Source organism: Vigna angularis, chromosome 2, assembly GCF_016808095.1.
Source record: "Vigna angularis cultivar LongXiaoDou No.4 chromosome 2, ASM1680809v1, whole genome shotgun sequence".
NCBI lineage: Eukaryota > Viridiplantae > Streptophyta > Magnoliopsida > Fabales > Fabaceae > Vigna > Vigna angularis.
The window spans coordinates 47,447,266-47,461,175 of record NC_068971.1 but is presented as its reverse complement, the minus strand read 5'-3'; the positions used below and the strand labels follow the sequence as shown (position 1 = coordinate 47,461,175).

The 13,910-nt window shown below is 37.5% G+C and overlaps 1 protein-coding gene and 1 long non-coding RNA gene across 3 annotated transcripts; both read right to left on the bottom strand.

Moving 5' to 3' along the window:
• Positions 1 to 9,505: 9,505 nt before the first annotated feature.
• LOC128195586 (uncharacterized) lies at positions 9,506 to 11,239 on the bottom strand. The gene is made up of 3 exons (XR_008247247.1): positions 11,168 to 11,239; positions 10,953 to 11,039; positions 9,506 to 9,718 (listed from the first exon to the last, which is right to left on the bottom strand). It is a non-coding gene; the product is annotated as an uncharacterized LOC128195586 (long non-coding RNA).
• Positions 11,240 to 12,146: 907 nt separating this feature from the next.
• On the bottom strand, positions 12,147 to 13,462 carry LOC108329330 (HMG-Y-related protein A-like). Of its 2 annotated transcripts, XM_017563498.2 has the most exons (3): positions 13,205 to 13,236; positions 13,093 to 13,141; positions 12,147 to 12,874 (listed from the first exon to the last, which is right to left on the bottom strand). In XM_017563498.2, exon 3 carries the CDS (start codon positions 12,872 to 12,874, stop codon positions 12,389 to 12,391), a length of 486 nt encoding a protein of 161 aa, XP_017418987.1. In that variant the 5' UTR covers positions 13,093 to 13,141; positions 13,205 to 13,236; the 3' UTR covers positions 12,147 to 12,388. The 2 variants fall into 2 exon arrangements, with proteins under 2 accessions (XP_017418987.1, XP_017418986.1); XM_017563497.2 differs by having other exon boundaries at positions 13,093 to 13,462.
• Between the last annotated feature and the right edge of the window lie 448 nt (positions 13,463 to 13,910).

Genomic DNA, 13,910 nt, shown 5'->3' with positions numbered 1-13,910 from the left:
CGCTTGTTATTTTCACTTCTGCTCCTGCGTTTACTTTCCTCTTCTTCTATTTTCCATTTAATAACTAAAATCTAAGAACACACTGCCTTAACAAAGATAAGGGGTATATCGGCTGGAAACCAGACGTTAATCTCCCCTCGATTGAGGGTATGGCAGAGACAATCGGGTAGAACAACGCCACGTACCCCATAAAAACAGAAAACTTAAAAAGAGGAAATTTATTTGTATGTACGAAATGGACATAAACAAACTTGGACGTAGATCCGTTTAGGAACATTTGCGAGGACCGTGAAACAGACCAGAGACTAGACACCGAAACAACAAAGACCGCCTGGACGAAGTAAACTTAAAAGTAACCAAAACAAATAAAGAAAACACTGACGATTTTTGTTTTATTCTTTTTATTTCCTTATTTTTATGCTTTAGAAACACTTTGAAAGGAAGGATGAGTGAGATGGAGATGGAGAGGTTCAGCAGTCAGCGGTGGAAACCTACTGATGATCAGGTCAAAATGATGGCCAATATCTTCAACCACGGGGTCACACATCCCAGCAGAGCCCAAGTCGCCGAGATTGCATCTCGACTCAGGGCCTTCGGAGAAGTCAGTGAATATAATGTACACTGCTGGTTCAACAATCATGGTAACCGGATCAGGCGCTGGCAAGCGGAATTAGACCCCACTGGCACCGTATTTTCTCAGCTGCCGCTGTACATGTATGGTAAGAACCCTAATTACCACTATTTTTATTTTTATTTATTTTATTTTATTTTTCCCCTTCTATTATTGACACAAATTTTATTTATTTTTTTTTTTTGTTTGAAGAATACGGCTGGGTAATTATGAAGGCGCCAAGGCTGCTGGATTTGTTCCCCGTTCCTATCATCATCGACGATGACAGGGACGAACGAAAAATCCCTCAACCCATGCCTCTCGCATTCCGAACCAGAGCTCCCTCGACGGAGCTCTCCCTTAGGCCACCACAACCCGTTCGAGAATTTTTCCGTTAAATTTTTATTTTTATCTGTAACTTAATGATCACGAGTGATCGAATCCCGAACATCCTTTATTTGCTTTTGTTTATTTGCCTTATTTGCGTATTTTATGGACTGTAATATTTAACGATCACTTATGATCGACTCTAGAACATCTTTATTTTAATTAAGCATTGTAATATTTATCTGCCATGCTAGTTTGCTGATTATTATCTTTATTATCAGCCCTGCCAATTATATATTTTTCTAACGATTTATTTCCAGGTTAACGTCTTACCAAACTCAAGAGTATCAGAAGAGAAAAACCTCACAGAAACTCAACCACCTGTTTGTAATTTTTTTATTGTATTTATTTAAAATATACATATATATGTACTTGTTCATAAATTCAGATAAATTAATTTATTACGAAATTTTGAAATTTGACTCAGAGTTATTCTCAACTATTTTATTTTTATCTGGCCCAAACGAAAAACATAATAAGTTATCAATGAGTTTGAAACGCATGAAAATTATGTCTAAAAATTTATCAAGATTTTAACGATACTTCAATACTCGATGAGGTAAACAAAACACTAATTTGCCCCAAACATAAAACAACCTTTGTGTTTGCAGACTCTAAATTAATCAATAGAATTTCACATTAAGGCAAAATAACAAAGTATTAATGAACTTTGAAAACACAGAACACATACGTTTAACACAACCTGAACTGGGTGAAACTGAAAAATTAGATTGGCTCACAATGACATTGAAAACAAAAGACATAAGAACGGGAGCCGAAATCTGGTTTAGACACATAGAGGTTGATAACCCAAAAATGATACATGTTAATGAAATGAATGAATGTTTAAGGTTGAACACGACAGGATTAAAGCATTAACTTGATGACAAAAACGGTTTAAACAGTGTTTAGGCTTAAACACGAGCAAAAGACCAAAACATGGCACATCAAGGTTAAGACAGGGAGAATTAAACTCATAATGATAACAAAATTTTTTTTTTTTTTTTTTATAACCGTAGTCATGGTGTACAATCGGAGCAAGTGCTCAAGCCTGTCTGCATACTCAGTCACGACATATTTCCCGGTATTAACTGAAGGAATTCAATCTCCATGTCATACCTTACACTGTACGGAAGTACTCAGCATATGATACCTCGTTCTCATCTGGACATTTCTTAGCACTACAAATTCTCTCAATGTCCCTTAACCATTGATCAGCTTCATTCGAACTGCACTTCCCATCAAACCGGGCTGAATGATGTTGCAGAAAGCTTTCCAAATTCCACTCTTGGACCAGAATAACTGAAGAGAAAACACCCTGAACGGTCCTGCCACTAGTCAATCACTTTAATGAATTGTCTTTAAGTGTTCTCAGATGTTACTCTCGCGTTCTCGGCAAATACCCTTGCGGCTTCTAGATTATGCAGGGTTATGGTATTTTACTCTACCAATGCAGCATTCTGTTCTTGCAACGCTTGGAACACCGCATTCAGCATCTGATTAGAGTCAGACGGATCAACTCCCTGGGACGAAGGAGGAGAAGAAGTAGGTACCATCTTCTGTTCATACAGAAAGAAAGACCATTAGCCTGACTCAAACCAACACAACTTCCAACCCGAGACCAAAGTACATAATCACAAACGAATCGCACCCACAACCTACAGGTTTCTAAGGAAGAACTGCTCTGATACCATTAATGTAACGTCCCGATTATATAATAACCAATATTATATAATAAAGACGTTAACATCCAAATATAGAGAACAGTCGGAATATGACGTGTAATTAAATGTAATAAATTACAGTCATCCAAATAAAAGAAACTGAAAATTCAAACTTGAACATTTGAAAGGATTGAACAATACAAGTGTTCAATCAATAAATTCTAAGAAGACTATCCTGCGACATCGGTAACCTCCAGCTCTTGCTCCAAGGGAAACTCCGCGACAACATCTGCTCCCATCCAAGTGGATGATCATCGCCAAAGAAACATACCCAGACAGTACATAACAAAAACAAGGCAAGGGTGAGCTAGATGTAAAAACATGTTGTACAGATAGAACAGTTAAATTCAATGTTATCATACTTAGATTCGTACAAAAGAACAATTAGAGCATATTCATTAAACCATAATTCCACCCACTCATACAACATGCAAAAGTCATCCAAACATGGTAAACCAACATATTTGTAAAATACTATTTGGAAGACCACTATTCACTTAACCCATTCTAGAACGAAAGTCACTGGACAAACGCTCACTGCTGAGCAGTCTGGACGAACGCTGCCGAACGCGGACGAGCGCACAGTTGGACGAACGCGCAAAGATTAAACCTCCTGACCGAACGTTACACTCACCAGGACGAACGCTCAACAATTCGGACGACCGCTCAACCATTCGGACGAACGCTCAACCATTCATTTAAGGACGGACGCCCATACTGGTTACTTAAGGACGAACACTACACTAATCCGAAAGGACGAACGCTACACTTTGGACGAACGCTCCATGCTGATCATTTTGGACGAACGCTCGGTTTGGACGAATGGACGAGCGCTCACAGATGAAATCAAGGACGAACGCTCTCTGGACGAACGCTCAAACTGGACGAACGATCACTGGGAAGGACGAACGCTCACGGGGAAGAACGATCGCTCACTGTCGAACGCTCACTGACCGTCCAGAACGAACGTACAACGTCTCCGGGAAGGTGCAGAAGTGCCTACACTCATGGTTTTTCCAATGGTGACCCCTGTTCATCTAACTGAGTACCTGTGTTGGACTTTCTGTACAAATTGGCTAATTCTCTCGGGTAATCGTTTACAGGGGTGTTGTAAACGATTACCAGACACCACTCTCAGTCATCTTATTTTCATTCCATAAAAACGAACGTTCAACGTCTGGACGAACGTTCTTAGGCATTTGGACGAACGTCCAATGTGGCTCTAAACGGACGAACGTCATTTTACAAAAAGGCCGAACGCTCAGAATCGAAAACAACACTCGTTTGGACGAGCGCTCAAAGGAAGGACGAACGCTACGGGACGAACGCTAAGACGAGACGAACGCTAAGCCGAACCCTTGGACGAACACTAATCCGAACACTTTGGACGAACGCGCTGAACCGAGGACGAACGTATAAATAATTCTAACGCATGAACGAACACTACACTCTTATGCACGAACTCTCACTCAACAACGTGGACGAACGTCGCCGTTTCGGACGAACGCTCATCAAAATACATATAAAAATCGAACGTTCAGAAAATACCGAACGTTCACAAGGTCAAGCTGGACGAGCGTCCTCAAAAACTAGACGAACGCTCAGATAATTTGGCGGGACGAACGTTCAATTCGTCAAGTTGGACGAACGTTCAATTTGAGACCAAATTGGACGAACGCGATTCTGCAGATTATGCAGAATCACAGGTTTTTCCAGAAAACGCAGAAACCCATTTTCACTCCCAAAATTCTCAGATTTGCACCAAACATAGTATAATTCAACAATCAAAACGCAAAATATCTAGCTCCCCTTACCTCTTGAAGACATCCTAGCAATCTTGATCCTAGAAATACAAGCGTCTGGATCTCCTTCCAACTCCAAAGTTCTTCACTTCTTCTCTCCCAGCAACTTTCAAACTCTCTTCCTTCATCTCGGCTTTTCCTCCTTCCAACCTCTCTTCTTGCTCATTCCTTTATGTTCCTTCCTTATGAAGCAAGCAGCAGCTGCCACACCCAAGCTCAGACTGTCACGGCTGTAAGGAGAAGTTGATCATCACCTTGCTCACGGTTCACGCAAGGTGCAGCCAGCAAAGAGGAGAAGCGTTCCATGCACAACAGCGTCCAGCATGCTTCCAGGTGGTGAGACTCTTAAGCCTGCTGCCCATATAAAATTTCTCCCCCACCTCTTCAACAGTTGTCCCGTGAAGCTCTTCAACTTGTCCCGTGAAGCTCTTCAACTTGTCCCGTGAAGCTCTTCAACTTGTCCCGTGAAGCTCTTCAACTTGTCCCGTGAAGCTCTTCAACTTGTCCCGTGAAGCTCTTCCCTACCATGCCAAACATCAAAGGATGCTCCCACCACTTCACATGCTCAGCTGCCCACATGGGGCCCACCTCCACCAAATTTTCTTTTCTAATATACGGTCCTTACACCCGAGCCGTCATCCATCGCGACTTCAGACCTATCTCCCCGACTCCTCAAGGACTAACGAGTAAAAACATCGATACTACGCGTAACGATGCACTATACTCAACACGAGCCGAAGTCATTGGGCGAGACATTCACCTCCTCGCGCAGAAGAAGGTGACACTCGAATCTCAGTCTCACGCGTGAGACTAGCAAAAATGCTCAAAAGACAGACAAAGTTATAAGTAAATAACATAGTGTATGTACCACCTCTAACAGAATAAACGTGCTCAATCACGAAGTCATACATATTCCCAATAATATGTATAACTAAACCAATAGAATAAACGTGCTCAATCACGAAGTCATACATATTCTCAATAATATGTATAACTAAACCAATAGAATAAACGTGCTCAATCACGAAGTCATACATATTCTCAATAATATGTATAACTAAACCAATATTGGATCAAGGAAATAACCAACAATTCTCAATAATTACTTCAAAATACACCCACGAATTATGCATTATTGCCGAACGCTATTTCCAACTCTGATGCTGTCTGAACGAACGTTCTGAAATCAATCTTCATCACAGGCCGAACGCTCACAAACCAAGGCCGAACGCTCACAACACCAAGGACGAACGCTCACAACACCAAGGACGAACGCTCACAATACCAAGGACGAACGCTCACAACGCCAAGGACGAACACTCACTACGCCAAGGATGAACGCTCACTACGCCAAGGACGAACGCTCACTAGGCCAAGGACGAACGCTCACAATACCAAGGACGAACGCTCACAACGCCAAGGACGAACGCTCACTACGCCAAGGACGAACGCTCACTACGCCAAGGACGAACGCTCACTACGCCAAGGACGAACGCTCACTACGCCAAGGACGAACGCTCACTACACCAAGGACGAACGCTCACAACAAGGACGAACGCTCACTACAAGGACGAACGCTCACTACAAGGACGAACGCTCACTACAAGGACGAACGCTCACTACAAGGACGAACGCTCACTACAAGGACGAACGCTCACTACGCCAAGGACGAACGCTCACTACGCCAAGGACGAACGCTCACTACGCCAAGGACGAACGCTCACTACGCCAAGGACGAACGCTCACTACGCCAAGGACGAACGCTCACTACACCAAGGACGAACGCTCACTACAAGGACGAACGCTCACTACAAGGACGAACGCTCACTACAAGGACGAACGCTCACTACAAGGACGAACGCTCACTACAAGGACGAACGCTCACTACAAGGACGTTCGTTTAGAACCGAACGTTCACCACAGAGCAATTTGGACGAACGTCCAATTTCACCAGAATTGGACGAACGTTAGGCCGACCACTAATTGGTCGAGCACTGTTGGGACGAACGTCCAATTTTGACTCATCAAAATTGGACGAACGCGCATTCTGCAGAATTCTGCAGAATCGCACATTTTCCAGAGAAACCCAGAAAACCCCATTTTCAACCCCTTCTTCCCAAATTTGCATCAAAATACAGATTATACCAACAATTAATGAAATAAATCAAACTCCCCTTACCTCTTGAAGACTTCCTTGCAAGCTTTGGGATCTATCTCCTCCTATACATGCAGCTCTAGATCTCCTAGCAAATTCATCAGCTCTCCACTTTCTCTTCCGATCTTGCTGGAAGAACTCCACCCTCACCAGATGCCCAACCCAGATCTACCTCTCAGCCCTTCTGAAGTTGGTACAGTTTCCATGGGTGCTCTTCGGACGGCTGGAAATGGAAGGAAGGAAGGAAGGTTTCCTCCCTTGGCTGTTCTCTCTCTCTTTCTTTCTCACATGCCCACCAAAAATGAATTCCCTCCCTTGCTAAGCTTCCCCGTAATTGCACCTCCAATAATGCACTCCCAATAGTCAAAGAGGTGGGTGGCCACCATGTCCCCACCATGTCCCCTATCATCCAAAATACGGGTCTTACAATGGTTATGTAGCACGGTGGTGGTTTGGGCGAGGATGGTGGCGGGCATGGCTAACGACAGCTAGGGTTTCTATGGAGAAGATAAAGTTAATGGGTGGGATAATTTTTTTTTGTGAATGGAAATTTCTGATGTGGAATTAACACATAATACATTCAATTTAATACACAATATCACGCCATTTTAGAAAAATGATAGCTCAACATCTCTTAATGTTGTTTATCAAAACTTAACGGAAGGGACAAAATTGGCTCAATTTTACAAATATATGAACCCAATTTTGGCAGTTTAAAAAGCGATGACCCACTTGAGATTTACCAACAAATATGAGGACAAAAAAGGGTTTAAACCAATAAAAAAATAGCTAGATTATTAGTTCATCAAACATGCATTTAGTTAAAGTAAATTGAAATAATAAAAAAAAATCACCGATTTGTTGTTAGTTCGATTCATTGGAATTCTTATAAATCAATATATAAGAAGCTTTTTTATAAGTTTTGATGAAACAGATCCGAAATTCTCGATGTTATGATAAATATCTCTCCAAATATTTTGTAAGGATTAATTTCCAATCAACAAATTAGACTCTTTGTGAAAATATGAATTACTACTTTCCTTTTTTTTTAATGAGATTAGATGTAGTAAGATTTAAACCGGTAAACAATTTATTTTAAAATTATATAAAATGCATGTTGTAACACCTTATGCAAATATACCAAATTAGTAATATAAGCATCAAAGTTTAAGATATCAAATACAATCGTATACCTATACTATATTTTTAAAGTCTCCAAAGTAATTCAAAATTTAACATTTTAAAAAAATTGAAGTATTAAAATTTTACACACACACACATATATATATATATATATATAACACGACACTTTCACTTCTTCTTATAAAATAAATAGGGTAATTATAACAATTTATATTAATTAAATTAACTTCATGGAATCACCAACTATCATGCAATTCATTAATAATTCATTAATAAGTATCTATAACACGTATGCACGAATACTTATAAAACTATGACTTTTGATTATACAAATACATGTGTATTGAGTAAATTCAAAGGTCATGCTTATGTTATTTCTTATTCATGTCTCATATGAACTATAATGATGCATTAAGATTGAGTAAATTCCTTTCCACAAAACATAACAGGTATATAATTTATAAAATCTTTTTCGGTTGATTGTATAACACTTCACACATGTTAATTATTTTATTATTCTCTTACTTTATTAGTTGGTGTTTTTTTATTCACACTTTAAAATGTTTTAAATTTAGATTTTTAGTTTATAAAACTTCTTATTAATTATAATTTGACTAACACTTGAAAATGTTTTTAAACCTATACTAACTTCATGAACATGTTTGTAACATGTATGAATTTGAGATTATAATAAATAAATTTAGACTAATCCATTTAAGAAAATAAAATTTAGATTACTTAATAAATATAATTTATCTTATAATTTTAAAAAAAATACATAAAACTAATTTTGTGAAACTGACACCTAACATATATGGAAATCAAACATAGCATTTAAGGATCGAAACAAAACAAGGTAAAAATGAATTTTATTATTTCAATACCCATCTCGAGAGTAAAAGTTTATCCTCATTTTTATCCTATACTTAAATAGTACAATATTTTTTGGTATATCATTATATTTATGCTCATGTTCATTTTTTATTTTAAAATCAAATAATATTTTTTATAAATAAAAATAAAAATTACATCAAATAAAATATAATATTATTAAATATTCAATATCAAAAAGACATATTTTTATCTCTTTAATATCAAATACTTATAAAGAAATTATAATAGTATAAATTTTTATTTAAAATACCAAATAACGATTCAATAAAATCATATAAAACATTTTATAATTAACGAAAATTTCACAATCATATGTAGATTTTCCAAACAATAATGAAACAAAGTTAATGACTTAAAAAGAATTTTTAAATAAATAAAAAATAAATAAATATTCAAATTTAAAAATATTTCAAATATTTACTTATGAATATATTTTATTATAAACCGATAAATATTATATATTGAATGAAATTTAAAAAACATTAAACTAATTAAAAGTTATACATAAATATTTTAATTTTTGAACTTAAATTCATGAATACTCTACCAATTTAATATATTAGGTCATTTAATATATTATAGATATTGTACCAATTTAAATGGAACAAATGAGAACAAATATATATTGACACTATGGAATTGGAGATAAACTGTACATATTTATCTATGTTCTTGTATCTAATTAAAAAAATTATTATTTACTCATATCATAGCATAGCATGTGTGTAATATCTCAAAAACATATCATAGAATAATCACATATTAATAATATTACAGTTTAGTTCTGCAAGAAAAAGAAGGTACGATTATGGCCGAACGACCTTACAAAAATACCATAGCATTTAAAACTTTACATAAAGAAGAACTAGACCGAATGTTTCCAAAACTATGCTTATACCGAACGATTATACAAAATGAAAATCTCTAATTGTCGAACGGTCTTAAGGTTCAGCCTTAACCTCCACTTCTTCCAAGGGTTCTTCCAGCAAACACTATTTCCCTTCTGCTCACATCCATAGGATGATCATTACAACATGAATGACGACCGAACGGACAATACAGACAAGACAACAAATAGGGTAAGCTTATGTAATTTAATTAATTCAATAAAACATATAATTCCATGATTCAATCAAACAACAACGAATCATAATCATACATCAATGCATGCAACGACTGAGCACTTGACTATGACTGTCCGGACTGTATGAATTATGTGTAGCTATGACGTTTGTGCACCCGGATGATGTAGTAGCTGGGATGCCCTTAACAGCTGCCACCCGAGGTTAGTCCATTATACTTCGCCCATCTTAACCTTATGGACTAGGACCTTCTGCCATTCTCACACATGATTTACTCCTCTCTACTTGAGAATGAGTAATCACAGAATATCAGGATAAACGCCACCTTAGCATGACCACATTCATACTTTACCATTCCATAACAATTCCTGAGATATTCCTCCCTGGAATACTCTTTCATAGCCATACTATTCCATTCATATCATATTTTAAATACCATCATACTTCACATTACATTCCTCATCCATCATATCTTTAAATAAATATCATCATAATTAATCATCAACTTAGTCATACCAATCCAAGAAAACAATATCCCATCTTAGAAGCAAGATCGAACGAGAGAATACCTCTTAAACTAATCTAACCGAACACTTAGTGTAAGACCGAGCGGTCTTTCACTTATCCACAGAATAGGACCGAACGGTCCATACGAGACAAGACTCATCATAAGCCTACTGAGATTATACAATGAAGGAATATATTCTAATTACAAATACATATGACTTATTTTCAACAAAGGATAAATATAATATTTAAGAATTTAGGTATTATTGAATATCTTAACTAAGCTGATTAAAGAAGTACAAATGAGAAACTATACGTAGACCGAACGCTTATTTACATGTATAATAATACAAAATCGATTGGTCATTAACTGAAATTCTCTACAGAAGAGGAATCTAATTCAGACTGAATGCTCAAAGGAAAATCGAACGATCAATAATGACTTTCAGTGTCAAACATAGGATTACGCAGAAAGCTGCAGATTGAAGATCAAACCCTATATCAACCCAGTTTACCTCAATTATAAATCATCTACTCCTATAAACAAACATGCACTAACACCAATACTTCATATTCATCAAATAATCAAACAAACATACAACCATTCAGAACTAATAATCTTAATCAAATTATATAAGCTTCCCTTACCTCTTAACTCAGCCGAACGCTCACGCTTGCAGAATAATGGCTCACCACTACAAATTCTTCTATCCTTAGAGTTCACCGATTACGAAACTAGACCAAAATAAAAGACCAGAATTGCTATCAGAATTTCATAGAAGAAAAATGATAGTCTCATGCAAACAAAAACTGAGTTTGCATGTGCCAAAAAAGCAACAGTGCTGCGAGAGGAATGAACTTACCAATCAAACCAACAACTTGATCAGTGCAAAGTGAAGCTCTTGACACCAGGAGGACTCAGGCGCTGCCTAAATGATGATCAGAAGAAGAAAATGGTAAGATTTTGTAGAGAGAAGAAGATTGTAGAGAGAAGGAGGAAAAAATGAAAGGTTGAGAAGGTTGAAGATGAAGGGTGCATGCAGAAAAAAGTGGCACGGAATTTGAAAGGCACGAAATTTGAAAGTTTAAGTTTTACATCACATTCAAAACCGATCGTCTATTCAACTGCTCATACTTGTCTTTCACTTTCTGATTTTCACTAACACCTGGCTTCCACTCACAGATGATTTTGAGAATGTGTAAATGCGAATTTGGACAATACGCACAAAAAACGAGTTCCAATAATTCACAAAAGATCAGTTCATTTCGTTATCTCTATATAGAAAAAAAAAGAGTCATAACAGCAAAGAAAACGGGAGGAAAAAGAGACCTGGGGTGTAGTAAGATGGAAATGTAATAAAAACAAATGCAGAATATAAAACACAGGAAAAAAAATATCAAAATCTTTATCATTCTTATTATAGTTCAACTACCATAAACTCCTTCTGACGTAAAAACGACATGCAACAGGATTTAGGAGGTTCATGTGCTACTCAACTCTCAAATTTGCTTGGTGTTGATCTTTTCAACAAAGGATCCAATCATTTTCAACCATCAAAACATTGACTCAATCACTGCAACAATCAAATCTAAGCCACTGACAAAGATTCATGACCCAAAATTCCATTTCAACTTTCAACTTCAGAGCCTAACTCTCAAGTCTAAATCAAAATATTAACATCAAAGCAAAGGATGTGTGGTATGACTTTGTCGCATTCAAACATTCTAGTATAGTAGTAAAGTGTTTTAGGTTAAGACAGTCTTCTGTAAAATTTCACAGTATCAATTAAGCGCACTATAACTACTTATTTCAAAACAAAACAAGGTTTAGACAAGAATCAGTTTAAAACGAATGACATACAAACTCTTCACACGAAGAATTTTAGAGATTGATTCCATTAAGTCTACCCATTAATTGTCCTATTTTCACAATTACAATGTACATCCAACAAAGTCTCAATAACTACACAGTTGTACACACAAAAGCCTCTACTCAACACACAACAGTTATTCAGTTCCACTTTTTGCAGAAACAACACATCCCTATCCATGCAACCCTTCTGGGCTTTAATATTACTACACTACTAAGCATTATTTTCTATCAATCCGGGCTTCACTTTCGGAGGCCTTCCTCTGGGCCTTGCGCTGGGCTTCAACGAGGAAGCCGATGGTTCCCCAAATCCTCCGGCTGGCCGCGCCATCTTCCTAGGCCGGCCTCTGGGTCTGCCACTCCCAGCGGTGGCTTTGGGTGGCCTTTGCATGTCACTTGGGCCCTTTGGGGGGCGGCCCCTGGGCCTGGGCGGTGACAGGACAGTGTCCGGAGGCAGAAGTTCCTTGGGCTTAGGTGGCCTGCCACGGCCACGCCGCGGCGGCGCGTTTGGGTCACACTTGGTGTAGTTATTCTTCCAAAAGTCAAGCACCCCAGTGTCCCTCATTTTTGCAAGGTGTACATTCAGCAGTACCTTGTGGCCCGGAGGCAACACACCGTACCTAGATTCTATGTACTTCGAAATTGATGTTTTATTCGAACCATTCCCGTCATTCAGTGCCTCAACTGCCTCCAAAATCATCTGAAATAAAAAATTCAAACAGTCTTCCTAACTTTGTTCCTTTACAAAGAAAATAATCCAAATTCGAAAATAGTACGGTGGGATTAACCCTAATTATGAGCAGAAGATTGAAAAATGAAAGGGTAATTTTTGAAGAATTACGGGGTAGGAAATTTGACAAGGTAACTTTATTATTAGAAAAGAAAGAGATTAATGCTAAGTGGTTAGAAGCTACTTACCTCGGGGTATGGAGGAAGTGAGAGGGATTTATTAATGAAGTCTCCAGAAGCCATTAAAGTTAGTTGCAGAGTTTGTTTGATTGAGGGTTTGGAACCTCGGATTCCAACAGTACCTTTAGGAACTGAAGTTTATGCTTTCAGAGTTTTCACACAACTGTCTTGTTCCAGCAAAAGGATCTGATTTGAAGGAAGATAATAAATTTAATAAATATAATAAATAATAAAAAAGCAAAAGGCTTCTTTGTTTTTTCAATGTGACAAATAGGAACGGCTGAGAATCGCGGAAGGGGTGGTGATGGAATGGTTGGATCTTGATCTGAGAAGGAGGGTCGGATCGATGACGTGGCAGTGTTTTTAATCTTTGAATGAAGATGTGGATGGGGATGTTTGATTGCAATGGTTTTAATATTTCTCCTCTCCTTCATATATGCTGTTTCTTCTTTTTTCACTCTGCAATCACTTTCAACCTTACCACATTCCCCAACCAATTATTACCTTCTTTTTTTTATCCCAAGTTTTATTTTTTTCAAACTATCTTCTTAATATTTCTTTTAGTAAAAACAATTAACCTTGTTTTTATTTTTTTTAATGGAAGAAAACTATACCAACACAACATTCAGACTAGTGTCTAGGGATGGCAACAGGTCGGGTCGGGCACAGATAGTGCTTACCCGCAATCCTGACAAAAAAAATCCACCGCTACCCGATCCGCTATCCACACGGATATCCGCTTAAAAAATATCCGCGGGTATTTTAAAATCTGCGAATATTCGCAAATATTTTAAAAAAATATATTTTAATAAATTATTAAAATAATT